We start from the raw sequence: 20,962 nt of genomic DNA on the forward strand, positions 1-20,962 counted from the left end.
TCAGTGGTGCAGCAAGGGGGCTAAGGCAGGTTCCTGCCTCTCCAAGCACCCCAGACCAGGCTGTGCCCCAGAAGCAGGCTCCCAACCAATGCGAGTGCAAAGCTAGTGCTTGGGGCACTGCATGGAGCCCTGTGCGTTCTCCCCCCACACCTCACCTAGGACCCAGGCCTGCCTGCAGTTTGCAGTGCCAGGACAGGTAGGGAGCTGCCTCAGCCCCCCCACAGCCACAAGTCCCAGGACCCGACCTCCCACTGCTGGGTGGCAACCCGTCATTGGAAAAAAACCCACTGGCCTAGATTTGAATCCCCAGCAATAAGGTTCCACGTATGGTGCAGCACAGCCAGCTGGATTCCGCAGAGACGGCTCGAGCCGGAGAGGGTTTGGATTTCCCACGCCGACCAGCTCCAGAGAGGCAGGGCAGCCAACCCGGCTTTGCAGGGAGCCAGCACCCCCAAACAGTGCAGCGGGGGGGGGGGAGATACAGCTCTGCCCCACCTCTCACCCAACACCCCACAGAAGCCGCCCCCCCTCCCCAGCCCACCGTGGCTGAGAAACAGCTTGTTTGGGGTGTGGAGGCGGAGGGGAAGCCAAGACCAGCGAGCTGTGCACACGAGCACTAGGGTTTCCTTTGATGCTCAGGTCAGGAGACTCGGTACTTTGGAGGACTGCAGCAAAGGTGGAGAGCGGCACCGTCAGCGCCAGCGTCCCTGTGCAAGTTCAAAGGACACTGTGTGCTCTTCCCCGGGGGGGAAAATTGCTGAGCAACTAGGCCATTAGCTTCCTGCCAGCTACTTCACAGCAGCCAAGGACTAAGAGCAGCCAACTCAGTAGGGCAGACAGACAGCCCCTCCGCTTAGCCACACTCAGATCCTACCCAGGCGGATGCTTGTTTGCACTGAACCTTTGGCCAGGTCTGATGCCAGGGAGACTGCTTAGCTTGTTACATCACTGCAAGCCCAAATCCGCCCCACGAACCCCAACCAAGAATCAGGGCTTGCTCCTTTCATAGGGTTAAGACACCCTCCCTCAGAAGGGGCCCTGCCTTGGCTGGCCTGGGATTGGCAGAGGAAGGGACTTTGCAGAGACAGCGACGGGAGACACAGAATGGATCTGACTAAGGATGTATGCAGCTCAGCATCACGTGCACCCACCGATGGAGCCCAAAATCCCTCCCCCTCCCCCCGCATTTCCATATCCCAGGGAGCAGAGCCATGCAAGAATTCCAGGCAGGGGAGGCCGCTGTCCCTCCCGCTACTTCCAAGGACCACATATACACAGCTGAAGCCTTGAACAAGCAGCTCTCTCCAGGTCCGACCAGTGAAGGCAGTCGCACAGCTGGGAGCAGGGGGAATGGCCCCAGCAAAACACGGACCCATCCCAGCAGATCCGAGCTGAGCCTTATTCTGCAGCGACACCAAACCTACGACCTGGGACTATGGACAATAAGCATGAGACACCTGCAAGCACGGGGGCTTAGAACAGGGGTAGGCAATTTTTGACTGGGGGGGCCACCCCGGAAGGGGTGGGGTCTTGGGGAAGGACCAGGATACTTCCATGCTTCCCCTCCTACAGACCCGGACTGGTCTGGGGGAGCACAAAGTCTTTGCCTCCCCGCCCCCAGCTGTTCTGAACAGCTGGCAGTTCCCTCGAGGTGCCTGTGGGCCTGGTGGTGCGAGTAGACTTGGCATGCTCTTCTCCCCTCCCCCCACTCCCTCTAAAAAAACATCAGGGCTGGGGGAGCACATGAAATCTCCTCCCAACCTGCCCCCATCGACATGGAGCCTGATTGAGAAGCAGAAAAACACACAGCCCCTCGCCAAGCAGAACTGTGGGGGGGCTGGGCTAGAAGATTTTGGGGGGGGGGATGGAGGGGAGCCTCCAGGCATCGTTTTACTGAGCCAGCCAAGGGAGGGGAGGGCAGCATATGGAGTCGCTCCCCTCCCTCACCAGGCAGAGCCCCAGATCAGATCCAATTGGTCTGACCCCTCCCCACACAGTCGGGAGGCGCTCCAGCCCCATGGGGTGGAGGGGAGAGAATTGCGAGGGGGAGCATGGGACTACAGCACCAGCATGGGCTCCCTAATGCTGGGGAGAGAGCCCCAAGCCTCAGGGGCCAGATCCAGCCCCCCCAAGCCTTAGCTTCCCCACGCCTGGCTTAGACCCCTGGCAAATATTCAGCTTTAGGCAACACCCTCCTCTGTAGTTCTTACAGAAACCCCACTCTGGACAAGATCTTACTTCAAAGAAAAAACCTAAATAAGCCCCCCCCCCTCCCCCAAAGCCACTTCCATTTGCGTTATGGTATGTAACTGTACAGAGCTTTGACACCCCCAGGCGTGCGTGAGACCCAACAGAATGCCACGGGGGCGGAGGGGCAGGTCTGGCCTAGCCTCGGAACGGTTTGTGTCGGTGGTTCTCGCGCTTTGCGCCAGAAGCCAATGGAGAAAGAGACGCAAAAGGAAGTTTAAAAAAAAAAAAAAAAAAAAAAGCGGCCACTCAAGTTTGCTGGGAAAATAAAGGATGTGGAAGCACACGGCTCCGTCAGGGCGGGGAGGGGGAGGGGCTGCGTCCAACAGCCAAGCCTTTTCGGAAGGCGAGGCAGCGATTTATTACGGAGCAACAGCAGATCGCGCGGCAGCCCGGCCTTCTTCCGAACTGCCTTGGCCGAGAGAGACGCTTAGGTGCTGGCAGGAGGCCAGCCTGGAGGCAGAGGGGACGTCGGGTTTGGAAAACGTAGCCAGTGTGTGTAAACGTCGCTTTTCTTTCCCTTTGGCAGACCGAAGCTGCTCCCTTCGCGGCTGTCGCCTTGATGGGGGCCATTTAGAAAAGGGGCCCCCCCCATCTCCCAGTGCCAGAAACAGAGTCACAGGGAGGCAACACTCACCTTCCTCTGCCACTCCCTCCTCCCCAGAGCACCCTGAGAAAGCCACGTAGCTCCTGGGACGTGAAAGGCAGAAAGCGAAAGCAGGAAACAGCTGAGCTAGATGGAGACAGACCTGGCTGGAGCACAGATTTAATGGCAAGTGTGGCCCTAGATGCAGGCAGCTTTGGTCCACCCTCTGGTACTTGCGTCTCGCACTACCATCGTATCCAGCCACCCTGGTGAGGACGACGGACCCATTTCACAGACCGCTGACTGAAGCAGAGATGCGGTAGCCTCCACTGCCCTCATGCGATCTTGGTCAGAAGAGGACTGAGCCCAGGTCTGACTTGTGCCAAGTCCCATTACCCCAATAAATAAGGCAAGATGTTAGAGCAGCCCTGAAGGCCAGTCTTGAGGCAGAGGATGGGGTAACGGGCAGCCTAAGTGAGTCACTAAGTGCTTCATGCAACACACAGTCAACCTGCGGAACTCCTTGCCAGAGGATGTGGTGAAGACTAGGACTTTAATAGGGTTCAAAGAGAGCTAGAGATCCACTGATGGACCTAACCCCCATGAATCTATTAGCCAGGATGGGTGAGAATGGGGTCCCTAGTCTGTCACAGGCTAGGAATGGGGGACAGGAGAGGGATCGCTTGAGGGTTCCCTGTTCTGTTCCCTCCCTCTGGGACATCTGGCATCGGAAGACTGGACGCTGGGATGGATGGCCCTTTGGTCTGACCCAGTGTGGCCGTTCTTATGGGGATGGCCTTGGTGACTGAGCACCCAGACACCCCCCCCCCCCCAATGCTCCAGATGCAGGGCACTGGGCAACTCTCCTGGCCCACCCCCACTCTACGCTACCCTGGGGGGGGGAGAGAACAGAGCAGGCTGGGGCCCCCCCACTTCAGTGAAGCAAAGTGGCCCAGCTGGTAGAGGGTTGAGCTGCTTCACTTGCTGCCACCCCTTCAGGGTGGGGATGGGTGGGAGGGTGGGTCCTGACTTCTGCTGCCCCCCCCCCCCCGCCAGGCTCAGGTAACCCCCAGGCCACCCCATGGTCTGTAGGACAACTGAGGTGGCTGCCATGGGGCCCCACCCCACAAAGGGCATGGCATGGAGCGGCCACCCTGAACCCTCCCACACAGAGCCCAGCCCCTGTGGAGAGGAAGGTTCATGGAGCTGGAAGTTCAAGGTTTAGGGCAGCTCATTGCTTTGTTCCAGCCTCTGCATCCACCCGAGGGACAGCGCCGCTGCCTCTTCTGCGCAGACCATCTCCTCGGGTCACCACAGGGTTAAGATTCCAGCTCTGCCGCCGAGGGGGGTCTCTTGAGCGGAAGGGGTTGAGAAACCGAGAGGGGAGAAGGTTGCGCACAGGCCTTGGAATCTCAGGAATTTCCCACCATTATCCCCACTTCCCTTTCACCAGCGGCAGGGTGAGGGGACTCCGGGCCGTTCCTTCTGCTCAGAGCAAAAGCAGAACTCTGGGGGGCAGGCTCTGGTTCTCACACACCCCACTGCCCCCACCCCCAGAGGGTCACATCAGGAGTGTGAACGGCTTACGTGGGTAAGGCAGGCGGTCTCCGCTTTGCAAGATCAGACCCCCTCCTCAGCAGCATTTCCCAGCGGAGGTCTGGCTATTGACTGAACCTCCCTGCACGTCCCAGTCTCACACACAGGGACACCCAGGGCATGTCCACACAGCAGGGCTAAAGCCGAGATGAGCAGTGCAACTGACATAGATCAAGTCAAAATAGCGCCAAAACCCGAGTTAAGCGGTCTGCCGAGCAGGAAGTCTGGGATAGAGCGCTCTGCCGACTTCTTACTCCTCATACAAGCAAAGTTACAGGAGTTGGAATAAGTCCTCCAGCTCGACATTATGCGAACGAGCAGTTGACGCGGACTTTGTTATTTCGGAATAACACTGCTGCGTAGACATAGCCCAGAAAGCTGACCCTCCTCGGAGCGGCTCAGCTACCGCTTGTAAAGCCAGGACCCTGCCTCCTAGGAGCAGCACTGCATTAAGAAGAGAGAGCCCATGAAATCAGCAGTAATGCGATCGCACATTAGGCCTCAAGACCCGAAGGGCTGGGGAGGGCTCAGCTCTAGAAGTGGAGACTATTAGGTCTTGGATGCAAAGGAAGGAGCTATTCATTGCTTTGAGGTCTTTGTTTTTAGAAGAAAAAAAAAAAAAAAAAGAGCGGATCCTGTATCTTGTATTTTTGCAGCATGCAATGCGCCCAACACTTCTGTGCGGCACTCACACCACTCAGTCATCGGGCCGTCCTACCCACTTCCCTCTTGTAACCACTAAAGGGTTCTTGACCACAAGAGACCCAGCAAAGACCAGGGGGAAGGGGGAAAAAAGGGGAGAGAGGTTGCTTATTGGAGACTGACAGCAAGCACAACCCTTGAATAGAACGTCCTTATCTACTAGAGTTTAGCCATGGACACCTCAAAGAGCTTTGGGGTGCATCTCCACAGCATCCTAAACACCAAGTAAGAAACACCAATTGCACATTTTGCAGTTTGGCACGTCTACACAGCGCCAAATTTCAAAACGATGGGCTATTCTGAGACATCCCTTAACCCCTGTGGAATGAAGGTTACAGGGATGCCAGAACAGCGTGGCTGTTGTTTTGGGGAAAAAAAAGTGTAAATAATGGACAGGCTTGTTAAGACGCGAGGGAGCTATTTCGGGAAGCCTCCAGTATCCCGAAATAGCCGTGCAGTGTAGACGTACCTCTGCTGCCATTAGAACTGGCTTGTCAGGACAGAGATAAGACAGGGGCTCTCAAACGCTTTGGCCCACGGCCTACCCCACTCATAGAATCATAGGACTGGAAGGGACCTCGAGAGGTCATCGAGTCCAGCCCCCCGCCCTCAAGGCAGGACCAAGCTCCGTCTACACCATCCCTGACAGATGTCTATCCAACCTGTTCTTAAATATCTCCAGAGAGGGAGATTCCACCACCTCCCTTGGCAATTTATTCCAATATTTGACCACCCTGACAGGAATTTTTTCCTAATGTCCAATCTAAACCTCCCCTGCTGCACTTTAAGCTCATTACTCCTTGTCCTGTCCTCAGAAACCAAGAGGAACAAATTCTCCTTCCTCCTTGGGACACCCTTTTAGATATTTGAAAACCGCTATCATGTCCCCCCTTAATCTTCTTTTTTCTAAACTAAACAAGCCCAGTTCATGAAGCCTGGCTTCATAGGTCATGTTCTCTAGGCCATTAATAATTGTCGCTCTTCTCTGTACCCTTTCCAATTTCTCCACATCTTTCTTGAAATGTGGCGCCCAGAACTGGACACAGTACTCCAGCTGAGGCCTAACTAGTGCAGAGTAGAGCAATTCCATGCAGACCTTTCTGGGGACCACCAGCCAACCACCTGTGATGATGAAATGGGTGCAGAAGGGGGTGGGGGTAACAAATCTGGGCAGGAGGTGAGGTGCAGGTGGGGGTACAAGGTCCGGGCAGGAGGGAGGGTGCAGAAACAGTGTGAGGGGATGGGGGGCCCTTACCTGGTTCTGACACCCCCGCTGCTCTCAGGCACTGCCCACTGCTGCTCCCATTGGCTGCAATTCTGACCAATGGGAGCAGTGGGAAAAGCCTTCAAGCAAGCGGATTCCTCCACTCCCATTCCCCCCCAGCGGAGGGAAGGGGAGCAGCAGCACATGGAGCTGCTTTCTGTCCCTGCAAGCCAGATCCACCTTGCCAGGCCTCCCTGCACAGCAGGAAGCTGGTATGGCACTCTAGCCTGGCAGGGTGGGAGGGAAGAAGGGGAGGGGGGGGGGGAAGGATGAGGCTAGAGCAGGGGGAGGAGCACGGTGGAGGGGTGAGCCCCAATCTTGCAGCCCAACTGCAAGAGGGTTGCAAGCCACGACAAGAGGTTTGGGATGTCTCAGGGCTGAGATCCAGCTGGCCTGTCCTATGGCTGGGCCCGCATCCTGTCCTGCATGCCAGGGACAACTTGTTCACCCAGCTTAACTATCAAAGTCCCCACCTCGCAGGCGGCTGGTCACCAAGGTGACAAATTCAAGGCAAGAGCCTGCAGGACCCCGATTTGATGGCACTAAACAGCCAGTCTCAATCCAGCCTGTGGTCACCGTTCTACCCCTATTGCTATAGGCCACAGGGTTGTCGACAGGGGAGCCCTTCTTTAGAGCAACAGGAGTGGCCTTACACTGGTGTAACAAGGCTGGTTTTCTCCCAGTTCTGCCCTAGCCCCATTTTAGAGCTCTGGAGGGGGAAACCATTCTTGGAATAAAGTGGGTGTCGGGATTAAAGTATTTTGTAAATGGAACATGCCATCCAAATGCTAAATAGCTTTAGCTTAACAGCTCTTAGAAAGAATTACTTGGTGTATGAAAAGCAGCTATAAAAAAAATCCCTTGATACAAGCTGCTTTACAGTCATTAGCAAGACACCCCATGTCAAACTGACAGTCCAATTCCTACTTGTGAATTCAGGGGGAGCACGATGGCTCCCCCAAGGGTGCAGGATCCGGCCACGTAACCCCAGAAGTGGGCAAACAGCCAGATTCCTCTCGATTCATTTAGCTTTTGCACATCTCAGCTTGCACAGAGAAACCACAACGATCAGTTTTACGTGTGTGTCTGACGCTGAGGATTTTTTTTGGGGGGGGGGGGGGGAACCCATGACTAAGGGAGACTGAGGATTATGAACAGGAAGAGGGGTTTACAGTACAACTGGAAATAGGGCTTCCGCAAAAGGCTTCCCTTGGTTTGGCTCCAAAAGCTTATCACTGGTCAGCTAAAAGAAGATTCACCAGGGACCCAGTGTTAGCGCTTGCTAGGGTTGCATTATGCCGAGGACTCCAAATGAGGCGGCTCAGGAGGAAGGGGCAACCCTCTCTAGCGACTGAATTAAGTTGAATGGACACAGGACGAGGACTGGAAAGTCCCTTTGGACAGCAGCAAGAGGGCGAGAACAACTCAGAATGCAAGCCTGGGGCCGTGTTGGGCATTCGACAAAAGCCCTGGCGGGAGAAGAGACTCATTTCAAGCCTTTCCTGTCAAAGTACCCGTGGTCAGAGCTGTGCTCTGCTTTCCAGTCCCTCTGCTCACTCCTTTCTAGCCTCCCTGCCCCCCATCTCTCCCTGGTCATTTCAGTCCCATTACTGCAGGGTTTAAGCACCAAAAGGGTGTATTTGTGACTGCAACGTCCTTGCTCAATAGGGAAGTGCTATTTTCCTCTTCATTTTACACGTGGGCAAATTAAGTGGCCTTTAGCAAGTCAGGAAACATATGGCAGTGCAGGGAATTGAAACTGGATCTCTCAAGACCTCACTAGCACCCAATCATTGGGCCAGTTTTCTTCTTTGCATACAGAATTCTTCCCTGCCCCTTTCCCTAGGCTGAGCACGGACTCAATGCTCAAGACATCCTCCCTGAAGAGATTTTGCAGAAACTACTTAAGGCAGCGGTCACCAGCCAGTCGATCGGGATCTACTGGTCGATCTTGACAGCCTCTTGGCCAAACCAGTCAGGATCCCCTGTCAGAGGTCCAAGTGCAGACACTTCAACTGCCCCTCCCCCTACTGCTGCACATCTCCTGCCCTTAGAGCTGCCCCCCGCCCCCTCGTGCAGGGCAAGGCAAAGAGAAGCACTGATGTCAAGGTGCCCCCTCTATCTCCACAGAGCAGGGGGGGGGGCAACAGGGCTTGGGATGGAGGGAGTTTGCTGGCTGCTTTTGGGAGTGGTGCAGGACCAGGGCAGGGATGAGCCTGCCTTAGCTCCAATGCCCCACCACCCAGTTGGAACCCACATCCTGAAACCCTACCCCAGTCATGAACCCACTCCTGTACCCCAAGCTTCTGCCCTAGCCCTGAACACCCCTGCATCCAAACACCCTCCCAGAGCTTGCACCTAGAACGTCCTCCAGCACACTGACTGCCTGCCCTAAGCTCAGCGCCCCTCTCGCACTCCAAATCCTTTAATCCACGACCAGAGCCTACACCAACCCACTGCCCCTGTGTGGTGAAAATGAGAGAGGATGGGGAGGGAGGCTGGAGTGAGCAGGGGCGGGGCTTCAGAAAAGAGGCACAAAGGAGGTGGGGCCAGGGTATTTGGGTTTGAGATAGATCTTGGATTGCACTTCAATTCAAAAAGCGATCTTGTGCTTAAAGAGGTTGGAGACCCCTGACTTAAGGCAAAATCCACACCGATCACCACAATGCATCCATGTGGTGAGGATTCAGACATTTCCCCAAAGTACAGCCACCCTGTCCAGGGACCCGGAATTAGTCTTTAAGTCAGAGTGGATGTTTGCTTTCCTGTCTGAAGAGTGCTCCACTATGGAACAGAAGATAACTAACTTGTCAAAGCTACACAATTCAAGACGATGTCAGCTTACCACTGAGAGGTGACTGGTCTCTACCCCTCAAATAAGAGCAGAACGGGAGCAGTCAAGAATAGTTTTTGGTGCACCCAAGTTCTGTAAGAGCAAAAAACGGGGGGAAGCAAATTCCAGAATCAAGAGACCTTTGCCAAGAAGGTCTCCTGCATCCCCGGGCATCAGCTCGAACCTCCTGGCAGTCAGGAAGTGCCAAAGCAAAGTTCAAGGGAGCCAGAAACCAAGCCCTGCAAAGTTTTGCAGATCCAACACAGCCCGAATGACATTTCCAGCATGGCACTTTTTAGAATGAGGAGCAGAGACTTACGCATTGCAATACGGCTTCTTCTCATAGCCCTTGTAGTTTTTCATGTTTAGGGTCATCTTGCATATCTCGCAGTGGAAACATGCTTTATGCCAGAACTGCAAACAGACAAACAAGGACACAGTTAGCCGTGGGAAGAATTGCAATTCTAACAGCCCAAGATTCCTGTCCTCAGAAAGGCCATTCCTCAAAGCAGCAGCTTTGAGTGCTTTTTCAGAAACGCCTGCAGTCAACACAGGATCCTTCCAAGGAACATGCCAAGGACGAGATTAGATGAAAGTGTTCCTACCAGCCTAGGACCTGAGCAAACCTGGAGTCCATTACACATAGACAGGACGGGGAGAAAGCGGGCGAGGCATTTGAAACAGTCCCCCACAACAGAGTTGACAATACACACACAGGAGACAAAAGCAAGAGGCTGCAATTTACCGACAGCGTGAACAATGGTTTCAATTAGGGCCAGGCTTAATTTCGTGCCAAGAGGGGGTGGTTATTGGGAGGGAGTTTGCTGACCAGACACAAGAGGGAGAAGACATCTATGGGAGGGGAGAAAGACCGTGAGGAAATAGAAAACAGAGGGGGGGGGGGGGGAAGCATGAATGGCAGATGGAGCCAGGCTGAAACCAGGCAAGTGAGGGAGGGAACAGATGGGGAAGAACGTCTAGAACAGAAAAGCAGCGATAAGATAAACTCAGCAACCCAAAGGGCTCCAGGCATGCTTGGCCTCCTTGCAGCAGTTTTGCCTGAGCTGATATGGCTGGAGAGAGGCAGAGCGACTTGAAACCTAGCAGGGAAATCCTCACCCCCTTGGGGGGGCATCTTGGATCAGCTCCACTCTCCTCCTCCTCCCACCCTACGGCACAGCTGCAGTTAGTTGTTTTCTCTCCTCTCCTGCTAGCCGAGTGTGACTGGCCCTGCCAGAAAAATCAGTCCTACCGCCATGCCACAGAGAAGAGAGGCAGTAGCGGAATGGCTCGTCTGCCCGACAAGGCATCATTTAGCTAGGCTGAAATCCCGGAGGGAAACATCTCAGGGAGGGGCCCATAAGAAGTGGGGCAATACAAAGGCTGCCCCATCCTCCTGCTCCTGCCAGAGGCTTTCGTCTCCCCCTGCTCAGAGCCGAGTGACAGCCCCAGCGCCAGATGCTCCCTTATGGGCACCAAATGCACAGTCCGGCACTTAAATGGAGGCTGAAATCCGGTGCATGACTCACACGTCTAACAGGCCAGCAGTACAGGTGACTGGCCTACCCTGCCTTCAAGGCTCAAAGATGCTGCTTAGAAGTAGCCAGGTTAATGGTTAATCAGGGTGAGACTTAACTGGGTGAGGCATTATAGTTAGCCAGTGACAGGCTAGAACAGGCCCCTCTCGCCAGGGGCAGGAGTCTGCTCCAATCCCCCAGGGCCTGGTACCTTCTGGGCCGGGCCCAACGTGGACAGCCCCCCCTTGCCCTCCCATTTAACTGGTTAACCGGTTAAACATATAGCCAGTTCACTACTTAAGATGGATTAGAAAGAAATATTTACACTTGTTACAGCTCAGGGAGGTTGACGAGTCCTGACAAAGTTCTAGCACCAGTCCAGAAACAATCCAGACCCCCCCCCCCTCCTATGGTAACCTTGAAACCAACGCCTGCGGCCCCGCCACCCAGCGGGGCTCCTAGAAACAGCCACAAGTGCTCAGCGTGCTGGTCACCCGAAGGGGAGCTGCCCAGAGACTTTGCAGGTAGGGCAGGAAGTTAAAAGCCACCCCAGAGCTAACCCCACCCAGGCTAGCACAAGCTTCATTCCAGGGTCAGATCACCCTCCTCCCCCCCCGCTCCCCACACAGGGGGCTAAAGGGGAGACACTTGAAAACCTAGTGGAGTAACATGTTTGAGAGAGATCCAACAATTTCGACAGCCCATCATGCAAGAATCTTTAAGAAACAACCCTATGCTACAAGTCACTGCTAATCTACATAGCTCAACTCCCAACGCCAGATAAAAATCTGCAAGCTCAGCATGGACAGCTGCTGAATTTGCTGCTCTGCTGGGGTGCTAGCATTAAGCTTCTGAACTCCCCCCAAGCCCCGCTGGTCCAGCACAACAGGTGAAGTGTTTTCGAGAGGAACCATGTGCAGACCAGGACGGAGGCAGCGTTACCTGCCTGTGGACACCACACCCTGGTGTATCAACACAGCTGCAGCCCAGCAAAAGAGCGAGGATGACTCAGCAGGAGCAGAGGGTAGCGGCCTCACTTCAGTTACCTAGAGCAACCTCTTTGTCCTTTCCCCACGCAGGGCTGGACCGAGCCATTCCAGCGCCCCGGGCAGACAGTTTAATTGTGCCCCAAGTTGGGGGGGGGGCGCATGCACGGCCCCGCTCCCGCCCGGCGCGTGGGGGAGGGTGCGCGGGGCTGGCGGCAGCAGGACGCATGTGTCCGGCCCCCGCCGCTGGTGCGCAACCCAGGGCCGCCCGGGTCGGGCTGAGCTTAGCCATGCAGAGTCCCGTGGCCGCATGGGTAAGGGCGCTGCTGGCCGGCACCGTGGGGGTTAACATGGCCCCCACCCCAGGCGGCCACTGCAGGGTGGCCACTGGGAGCTGGGCGCATGATGGCAGCTGTAAGGGGCACACAGTGCCCCTTATAGCTGCCATTAGGTTGTTCCCCCCCCCCCATAGGTTGGTGCCCAGCTAGCCCATGCCATAATCCGGCCCTGTCCCCATGCATATCCATATCATAATTCCCCCACAAGTTTTCACCACCAAGTGGAAGGGGGCTTTCTTTAGCAGCCGGTCAGGTTTATCCCTCTTGACTTTGGCTCCTTGCCCTTGGCCATGGTTAGCCTTGATTCAGCTAAAACCTTGGTCTTCCCACACCCCGGACACGTTTTCCTCCATCCTTAAAAAACAAACCCCAAGAGCATAGATGATGTAGTGGTCAAGATGCAAGGCTTGGACAACTAGGTGTAATTCCCTGCCACCAGGCTCCCTGTGTGTCCTTGGACAAATGGCTGAAGGGCAGAGTTAAGGATATTTAGGTACTTTTACCACCACCACCCCCATACCTATGTGCATACCTTTAAGGCTCTAGCCCAGGAATGGGGAACTTTTTGGGTCAGGGACCACTGAACCACAGAAGAAGAACACGAACACACACACCGATCAGTCTGGGGCCACACACAAGTGACATGGCCCCCAACTGAGAAGGAGAAGGTGGAGAGGGTCTCACACCAGAGCCTGGGGGGGGCCTCAGCCTAGTAGACTGTGGGCTTCAGCCCCATGGGGGAGCAGCAGGGGGGCTGGAGCACCAGCACAGGCTCCCCAGTACTGACTGGGACCTGAGCCTTGGGGGCCAGATCCAGGCAAGCCAGGGGCTGCATCCAGCCCGTGCCGGAGATTCCCCAACCCCGCCTCTAGCCTTATCTTTGTGCTTCTGTTCCCCACCCATACCGTGGGGGGAGGAGGGAAGGAAAAACAGGCCTACTTTCCCAGAGCTGTTGCTAGGCCTAGCCTCAGGCTTGCAAGGCACTCCACTACCAGGCTAGCGGGGGATCATAAATACCTTGGAGATCATGCCACAAATCTTTGGAGCCAAGCTGGCAGATAAACTGATCCTCCTCTCCGAGGAATGCTCAGCCTTCTCCATCCCTTCTGGCTGTTGAACTCCCTCCTGGCTGGTGCTATCACCCAGCCAAGAGGCAGCCTGGCACAGCACGCATCAGCGGTAGGTACCCAGCTTTTCTATAGCTGCATTTGGGGTGTTTCCCCAGCCACTGTCACCTCAAACCGATTGCAACCTAGTGCTGTTTGCCATGGGCACTGCTACAATACCCCACTGCAGGAGGAGGCATCTGGGTGGTCTTAAACAACCCAAAGAGCTTACGCTAGCATGGAAAGTGGGTGGAGACAGCAGCACCGCATGGGTCACCTATGCCAGGCAGATATCGCTAGGTTCTCAGCAAAGCGACCCCTTGCCAGCTAGCTGAACAGGAGAGGAGTCCCACAAAAGCAGCTGTATTCCCGTGACATCCTCCAACCCCCTTGGTCATCATGGCAGAGCAGATTCTGGCTGTAGCTGCATGATACAGCGCGCGCCACGACACAGCCAGCTGCATCCCAAGCAGGTTGTGCCTGGATCCTCAGGAGGACTACTGCAATTTGCTAGTTCGTAGACTGTTGGGGAACCAAGCAGTTCTGCTTGCCTGCCCTAGAACACGCCTTGAGAAGAAGCATCCACTCAAGTCAGTTAGCCAGGCTGGGGATCAGTGTTCCCTCTAAGATTTTCCAACCATGAGCGGACTGAGTTTTGGCTTGTGCACCAATATGGAGGTCACATGGGCTGGTCTGGAGGTGGGTCACCATGGCACCCAATTTATTAACACACGTTCCCCGGAGCAGACCTGCAGCCTCCCAGCCAGGTGGCATGTCCCATTCCTAGCCGCCAGAGTAGACACCCTCTGTCATGCTGCAGGTCCCGTTGCTGGCCCCCGCCACATGGCGGCCCCAGCTACATGGCCATGGCAGGTCCTGGCCTCCCACCCCAGTGGCTCCCTCACCACCTTGCCTCAGCCAGCCCTGCCCTCCAGAGCAGCCGCCTGCTGTGGGCGACTCTCCAGAGGAGGTGGGTGGGGGAAGAATTTGTTGTGCACGGCCATGCAGGCACGGGCACCTTAGCGGGAACTATGCTGGTGGTGTTGTTGACAGGCCCTATGCAGGACGGGGAGCGGCTGGGCTCCAGGGACCACAGAAAGGGGCGGGGACTGAGGTCAGCCAGCACCACCCGGACTGTGGCCCATGGGGCTCCATCAGCAACTCAAAGGACCCAGAGACCCAGGCCTTTTTGAAAACTGCTGCGTCTGAGGGCAACTATCCTCTTTGCCCCCCCCCCGCATTGGCAGCCCTGACAAGGGCAAGCGGCTATATAGCTCCCCTAAGCACAGCTGAGTATATAGCACCACCACTAGCATCATTAGCCCTTACTAAAGCTGCAATAAAGCATTAGTATGTCCCTGTGAGACTACTGCAGAGACCACACACCCCACCGCAGACGGTTTGAAACAATCGTCACTGAGTGTGCAAGCAGGTTCTGGGTCAGCTGTTTAAATCCATTTGAATGAAAGCAAAAAAAAAAAAAGTCAGAACCATGAAGTCACCCGACGCCAGTTTTTTGGTGGGTTTATTAACTTAGCGACGGCAGCCACAACTGCTAGACCATGCCACACTTGCTCCCCTTACGAGTGGCACAGGACAGATCGTTCCCACAACGGAAGTTGCAGCCACCTCACCCGACACTATATCTGGAGAGCTGATAGGAGTCCATGAACGAGGGGGTGGGGAAAAGAATAGAAGTGAGCGGTTGATGTTTGTTGCAGATTTCAGCTTACATCAAGCCAAACACAGAGAGGCAGCATTAAAAAGATCAGCATAGATCCTGCTAGAACACCCTACATGAAGGTCAGCATTCGTTGGGCAGGCTTGGGAATTTGCAACTGCCAGCTCAGAGGAAAACAGCATCCACTGAGCCAAACCTGCACCCATGGATGCAGGCTGCACAGCAGAAGGAATAAAAAAAAAATTCCTTCTTGCCTTGTAGCTACAACTCCAGCAGGGATCACAACTATTCTTGCACTGGATCTTTAAGTCTAGAAGAAGATGTGGTCACAACCCAATTAAGACCCAACACAATGGGAAGGAAGGGGGTTTGGGACAGGGAAGTTATTTAGTTCAGCTTGAAAAAGAATGATTCATGAAATCGGCCAACTGCAACATCATGTGTTAAAAATGTGAGCAACAGGGTCCATTGTGACTCAGGAATGCTGTAGCGAGAAGTCAGCTCTCTCCTTCCTGCCTAAACTGGTCATCCCAGGACCCTGGCCGGGATGTGGTGGGTGGAAAAGAGGGTGGAGAAAAGCACAGGGAAGCTTAGCCACAAGGAGGACTGATGGAAGACTTTTCTGGGGCAGTGACAAACAGATGCCAGTATTCAAGATTTACCCAGCTTGCCAGCCCTAGGCTGATACACACAGAACCCATCACCACAAGTCTGTATTGCAATCAGGTCTTTCCAAAACAAAATAAAGTCTATATAAAACTAACGCTTCTTTATCAGTATCCACATATTTTGTCAAGGCAGGTTAATTCTCTCAGTGCTGAAAGATCATTCCTGAAAAAGGAAATAATTCTACACCATAGCAGAAACCTCTTTCCTGAGGAAGGCATTAGAGGGAATAGATTTACTTTCTCTGATCTTTGCTATTTTTCTCACTTTGAAGGCTGGAAGAAAAAATAAGGGCAGAGCTTGTGGCTGGCTGGCTGACTGGCTGGGGGGGGGGGGGGGGGAGAAAGACATTAGTTCAGTCAATTTTCCTTATTAAGTGCTACCCTAGTCTGTACCCACCATCATGTAGCCTGCAAAGGAACAAAAGTCTCTATTGCTGGTTGCCAGACAGTAAGATTTTAAACTTGAATTTTGCTTATTTAAAAAAACCCTGAGAAATATTGCATTTCATTCTTTCAAAGTCCTAGAGGCACTAGGAGCAATAAATAAGGAATCCTGTGCTATAGGCCAGGATTATGTTGGAGCATTTTGAAATCTTGCTCTATATTTGTCATCTGAAGACATGGGTTGTGCACACAGAAGCTCATGATATTATCTATATAATTTTGGGGGGTTAATCTCTAAGGTGCTACAGCACCACTGTTGATTTTGTAACTAAAAAACAAAGTATTCAGATACCGTGGAGAGGAGAGCCATGCCAGAATCTATAGATAAGAGATGTAAATCTGGTGCAGTCCAGACATATCAGTTGGAACACAAGAATGAAAAACCCCTTTAACTTAAAACAGATGAGGGGTTCTCAACTTCAAGGGGAAACATTAACTGTTTCTTTCCATTTTATTTGTTTAGACACCCAGCTTCACTCCCAACACAAGAAGAAGAAAAAACCCCAGAAGAGTGGCTACGATTTCCTTCGCTAATTGCCTTGGTGCTCAGAATTGACTAAAAACATTACAAAACCCCAGCAATCGGCGATTGCATGCTGCCTGCATTTGCTTTTTCAAGCCGGCTCTTAGGAGAGCCTAATGAACAAAGTTGCTTTAATTCAGTGTGTCATTTCCAAACTAACTCCTCTGACCTTCAAACAGTCTGGCAAGAGTTTGCCTGGAAAAGAGTCGGATTCAGTAAATCCCAGGGCCGGAGTCAGCCCTTGGGGAGTGTCACAGAGGAGCCAGGAAGGTGTTTTTGTATCCAACTCTGAACTTGTTCTTCCGAGAAGAGCCCAGCGAGCAGGGCTGGAGCCTGACTTTTTAAGAGACACCCACAGACTCGGCAGAAAGTTGAGCACAATCTCCGGTGCCCTAAAGCGAAAGGGAAAGGTAGCATCCCAGGGGCGGGGGACGGGGCGTGGACCTGGGGCGATAAGAAGGGGGGGTTGCAATAGTAACACGCTCTGGAGTGCAACATCTTTGCACGGTGCAAGTTGCACCCCTCCCGCTGCTCCCCCAAATCCCCCGCGTTCACCACCCCGAGTCCCCAGACGCCCTGCTCCCCCAAAGACCTAGACCCCCCAAAATCCTACAGCCCCCCAAGAGCATCCCCCCGGCCGCTCACCTTGTCCAGGCAGTTCACCTTCTCGGTGGGGTAGACGATCTTGCCGCAGCGGGCGCAGTTGGGGTTCATGGCCGGCTCCGCGCGTCTCCCCGGGCGGCTGCAGCGGGCTCTGCCTCCGCCTCCGCCGCGGCGCCCTAATAAACCCGGGGCGGGGCCGCGGGGGCGCGCGGGGGGGAGGGGCCGGCGGGGCGCGCGCGGCGGCTGGAGGGGGGCCGCGGGGGCGCGCGGGGAGGGGGGGGCCGGCGGGCACACGCGGCTGCTTGTTCGCGCGCACACACAGTGCTGCGGATCCACACACACCCTGCGCAGACACACACACACACACACACGCACTCGGCATGCACACACCACACTGCCATTCTCATATCTACACACCCCAACCCCAACCCACAACTCCACACACTCAGCATGCACACACCACACTGCCATTCCCATAGCTACACACCCCACACACACCGCCACTGCACACACCGACACACTCATCATATACACACCCCAACCCCAACCCACAACTCCACACACACACACACACACACACACACACACACCCCAACCCACAACTCCACACACACACACACACACACACACACACACCCCAACCCACAACTCCACACACACACTCATGCACACACCACACTGCCATTCCCATAGCTACACACCCCACACACACCGCCACTGCACACACCGACACACTCATCATATACACACCCCAACCCACAACTCCACACACACACTCGGCATGCACACACCACACTGCCATTCCCATAGCTACACACCTGAACCCACAACTCCACACACACACACACTCAGCATGCACACACCACACTGCCATTCCCATAGCTACACACCCCACACACACCGCCACTGCACACACCGACACACTCATCATATACACACCCCAACCCCAACCCACAACTCCACACACACACACACACACACACACACCCCAACCCACAACTCCACACACACACTCATGCACACACCACACTGCCATTCCCATAGCTACACACCCCACACACACCGCCACTGCACACACCGACACACTCATCATATACACACCCCAACCCACAACTCCACACACACACTCGGCATGCACACACCACACTGCCATTCCCATAGCTACACACCTGAACCCACAACTCCACACACACACACACTCAGCATGCACACACCACACTGCCATTCCCATAGCTACACCCCCCCCACACACCGCCACTGCACACACCGACACACTCATCATATACACACCCCAACCCACAACTCCACACACACACACACACACACACACACACACACACACACACACACACGGCATGCACACTCCACAATGCCATTCTCATATCTATACACCCCAACCCACAATTCCACACACACACACTCGGCATGCACACACCACACTGCCATTCTCATATCTACACACCCCAGCCTACAACTACACACACACACACATTCAGCATGCACACACCACACCGCCATTCCCATAGCTACACACTCCCCCCACACATCTCCACTGCCCACACCGACACACTCATCATATACACACCCCAAACCACATCTCCACATACACACACACACACTCGGCATGCACACACCACACTGCCATTCTCATATCTATACACCCCAACCCACAATTCCACACACACACACTTGGCATGCACACACCACACTGCCATTCTCATATCTACACACCCCAACCCACAGCTCCACACACACACTCAGCATGCACACACCACACTGCCATTCTCATATCTACACACCCCAGCCTACAACTACACACAGACACACACTCAGTATGCACGCACCACACAGTCTCATGCACATCCCCCCCACAGACACACTCAGACACACCCCTTTTACACACACATCACCACACACTCATACCCCCCGCGCGCACCATGCATCAAAGCATATCGCCATACCCCTCACACAAGCACACCACCACCTATCACACACACCACCCCATCTCCACCTACAGTCCCCGCATTCCTCATCCAAACACACACCACACATGTAGGGGCACAGTCAGACACACACTCTCACACATGGGACACCTCCTCTCACAGTCTCCCTCACATACATGCATCTCCAAATAGTCACACACGCACACCCTCCAAAATCACCCCCCCCCACACACACACACACACCAGCTCCACATACAGTGGCACTCAGATACACCCTACACTACAACTCACCCACATTACGCACACAATGAATACATCTCCAGATATAGACACACACATACCATATGACTCCTCATCCCAGCACACTCCAACACACCACACAGTGTACAATCAGCCCCACCTAAACACACTTCACACCAAAGCCTCACTTAGCAGCTGCACACAGTCACACTCCAGACACATCCCTTTATAAAAATCTAACACACACTTCTCACCCAAACACACACACTTCCCTTCTCACGATGAAAAGCTCACACACTTAATATTCACATGCCGCTCTCTTTTGGCAGTGCATGACTGACACACACAATACACAGCACATTCTTTGCCAGTAGATTGTTGCATCGCTCTCAAAAAGCGTCCTAGAGAGCTGCTGTTCATCATCGGGGGTATAGCTCAGTGGTAGAGCATTTGACTGCAGATCAAGAGGTCCCTGGTTCAAATCCGGGTGCCCCCTTCACAATTTTTGGTGACTTTTTATCTTAAATGATATGTAAAAGAAAGCATAATTTTTGCACATTTTGGGCAAAAGGAAAAAAAACAAACCCTCTAGGTGCCATTACAAAAAGTATTAAACGTCATCGAGTGCGTCACTGCTGCAGAAAAGCCTTTTCAGCTTTCTTTTTTTGCCCAGTAGAGGGTGTATGTCTCAAAGATACACTATTTGCCTAGTGTGTGTAAAATTCTGAGTGCATTGAAGGAGAACAGTTTTTATTATCATAGAAAATAAGATGCCTATTGTCACAAATTTCCATAGCAGTTTACAAGCCCAGAGTAATGCAATTTATATAATTTGTGTATCAGTCAGGGGCATCATATCTTGCATTTGCAAGACAATTGGCTACATTATCCAATAATAATTTCTTTCTATAAGCTCAGGAAATTTCTGCTCTAAACTGATATGTTATTTTCAGTAAAAACCCCTTGGAGCTCCAAAATTGATCTGTTTGGAAGTGTGAAAGACAGATGCAAAAATTAGCATTTCATTCATGAGGAGGGAATGATCCAACTGGGACCCACAAAAATCAGAACCAATTCTCTGATTCACCTTACATTTGGGAAATTAGGCTAAAATGAAACCCAGACCCCCAGCAGTTTTGTGATTGTCAACCAAAGCTCCAACTGGCTAACATTTATCAAAACCCCATCAGTTGTCAATCCATTTTGTATCCTCGCAGGGCTCTACTAATCAATATCAACATCAACAAAACAAAAAACATGCTAGGCCTGAAACTAGGGTCATGAAATACTAAATAATGGATCATTCAAATAACCCATTCATGAGGATTAGTTCACAATAATTTAACCACCTTTTATTTTTTTTCTCTGTAGTTTTTCTTTTGCTGGGCATACGGTGACCAGCCAATCAGGCAAAAGGGTCAAATTATCACTCTATATCTGGAATTTCCTATTGTAGAAAACAGGCTGTCTATGGATCAGATTCAGTTTCCAAATGGTCATGCTCAGGCAGACAACCATTTCTGCAAACCCTTTTGCGTTTATTTGTGATCATTTGGAGAGACATGGATCTGAAACGCCTGAAAAAAATTAGGAAGAATGGCTCTTGAGCAAGAGAGGTTTTTTGCACAAAAAGGAGCCCTCTACACAGCTCCTTTTTGCGCAAAAGCCTCTTGCACAAAAAACGG

At 53.3% G+C, this 20,962-nt stretch overlaps 1 protein-coding gene and 1 non-coding gene across 2 annotated transcripts in view; one reads left to right on the top strand and one right to left on the bottom strand.

The window, feature by feature from the left end:
- Positions 1-17,294, bottom strand: part of LASP1 (LIM and SH3 protein 1) — a 62,795-nt gene extending 45,501 nt beyond the window's left edge. Inside the window, exons 1-2 of the mRNA XM_075911465.1 lie at positions 17,137-17,294; positions 9,548-9,642 (exon numbers count right to left, since the gene is read on the bottom strand). Of these exons, the coding sequence (XP_075767580.1) occupies positions 9,548-9,642; positions 17,137-17,205 (164 nt within the window). The 5' untranslated portion in view covers positions 17,206-17,294. The remainder of the gene's footprint in view (positions 1-9,547; positions 9,643-17,136) is intronic.
- Positions 17,295-19,701: 2,407 nt separating this feature from the next.
- Positions 19,702-19,773, top strand: TRNAC-GCA (transfer RNA cysteine (anticodon GCA)). Its single transcript has one exon. It is a non-coding gene; the product is annotated as a tRNA-Cys (tRNA).
- Positions 19,774-20,962: the final 1,189 nt, after the last annotated feature.

The sequence above is a fragment of the Pelodiscus sinensis genome, chromosome 29 (assembly GCF_049634645.1).
Source record: "Pelodiscus sinensis isolate JC-2024 chromosome 29, ASM4963464v1, whole genome shotgun sequence".
Lineage (NCBI taxonomy): Eukaryota > Metazoa > Chordata > Testudines > Trionychidae > Pelodiscus > Pelodiscus sinensis.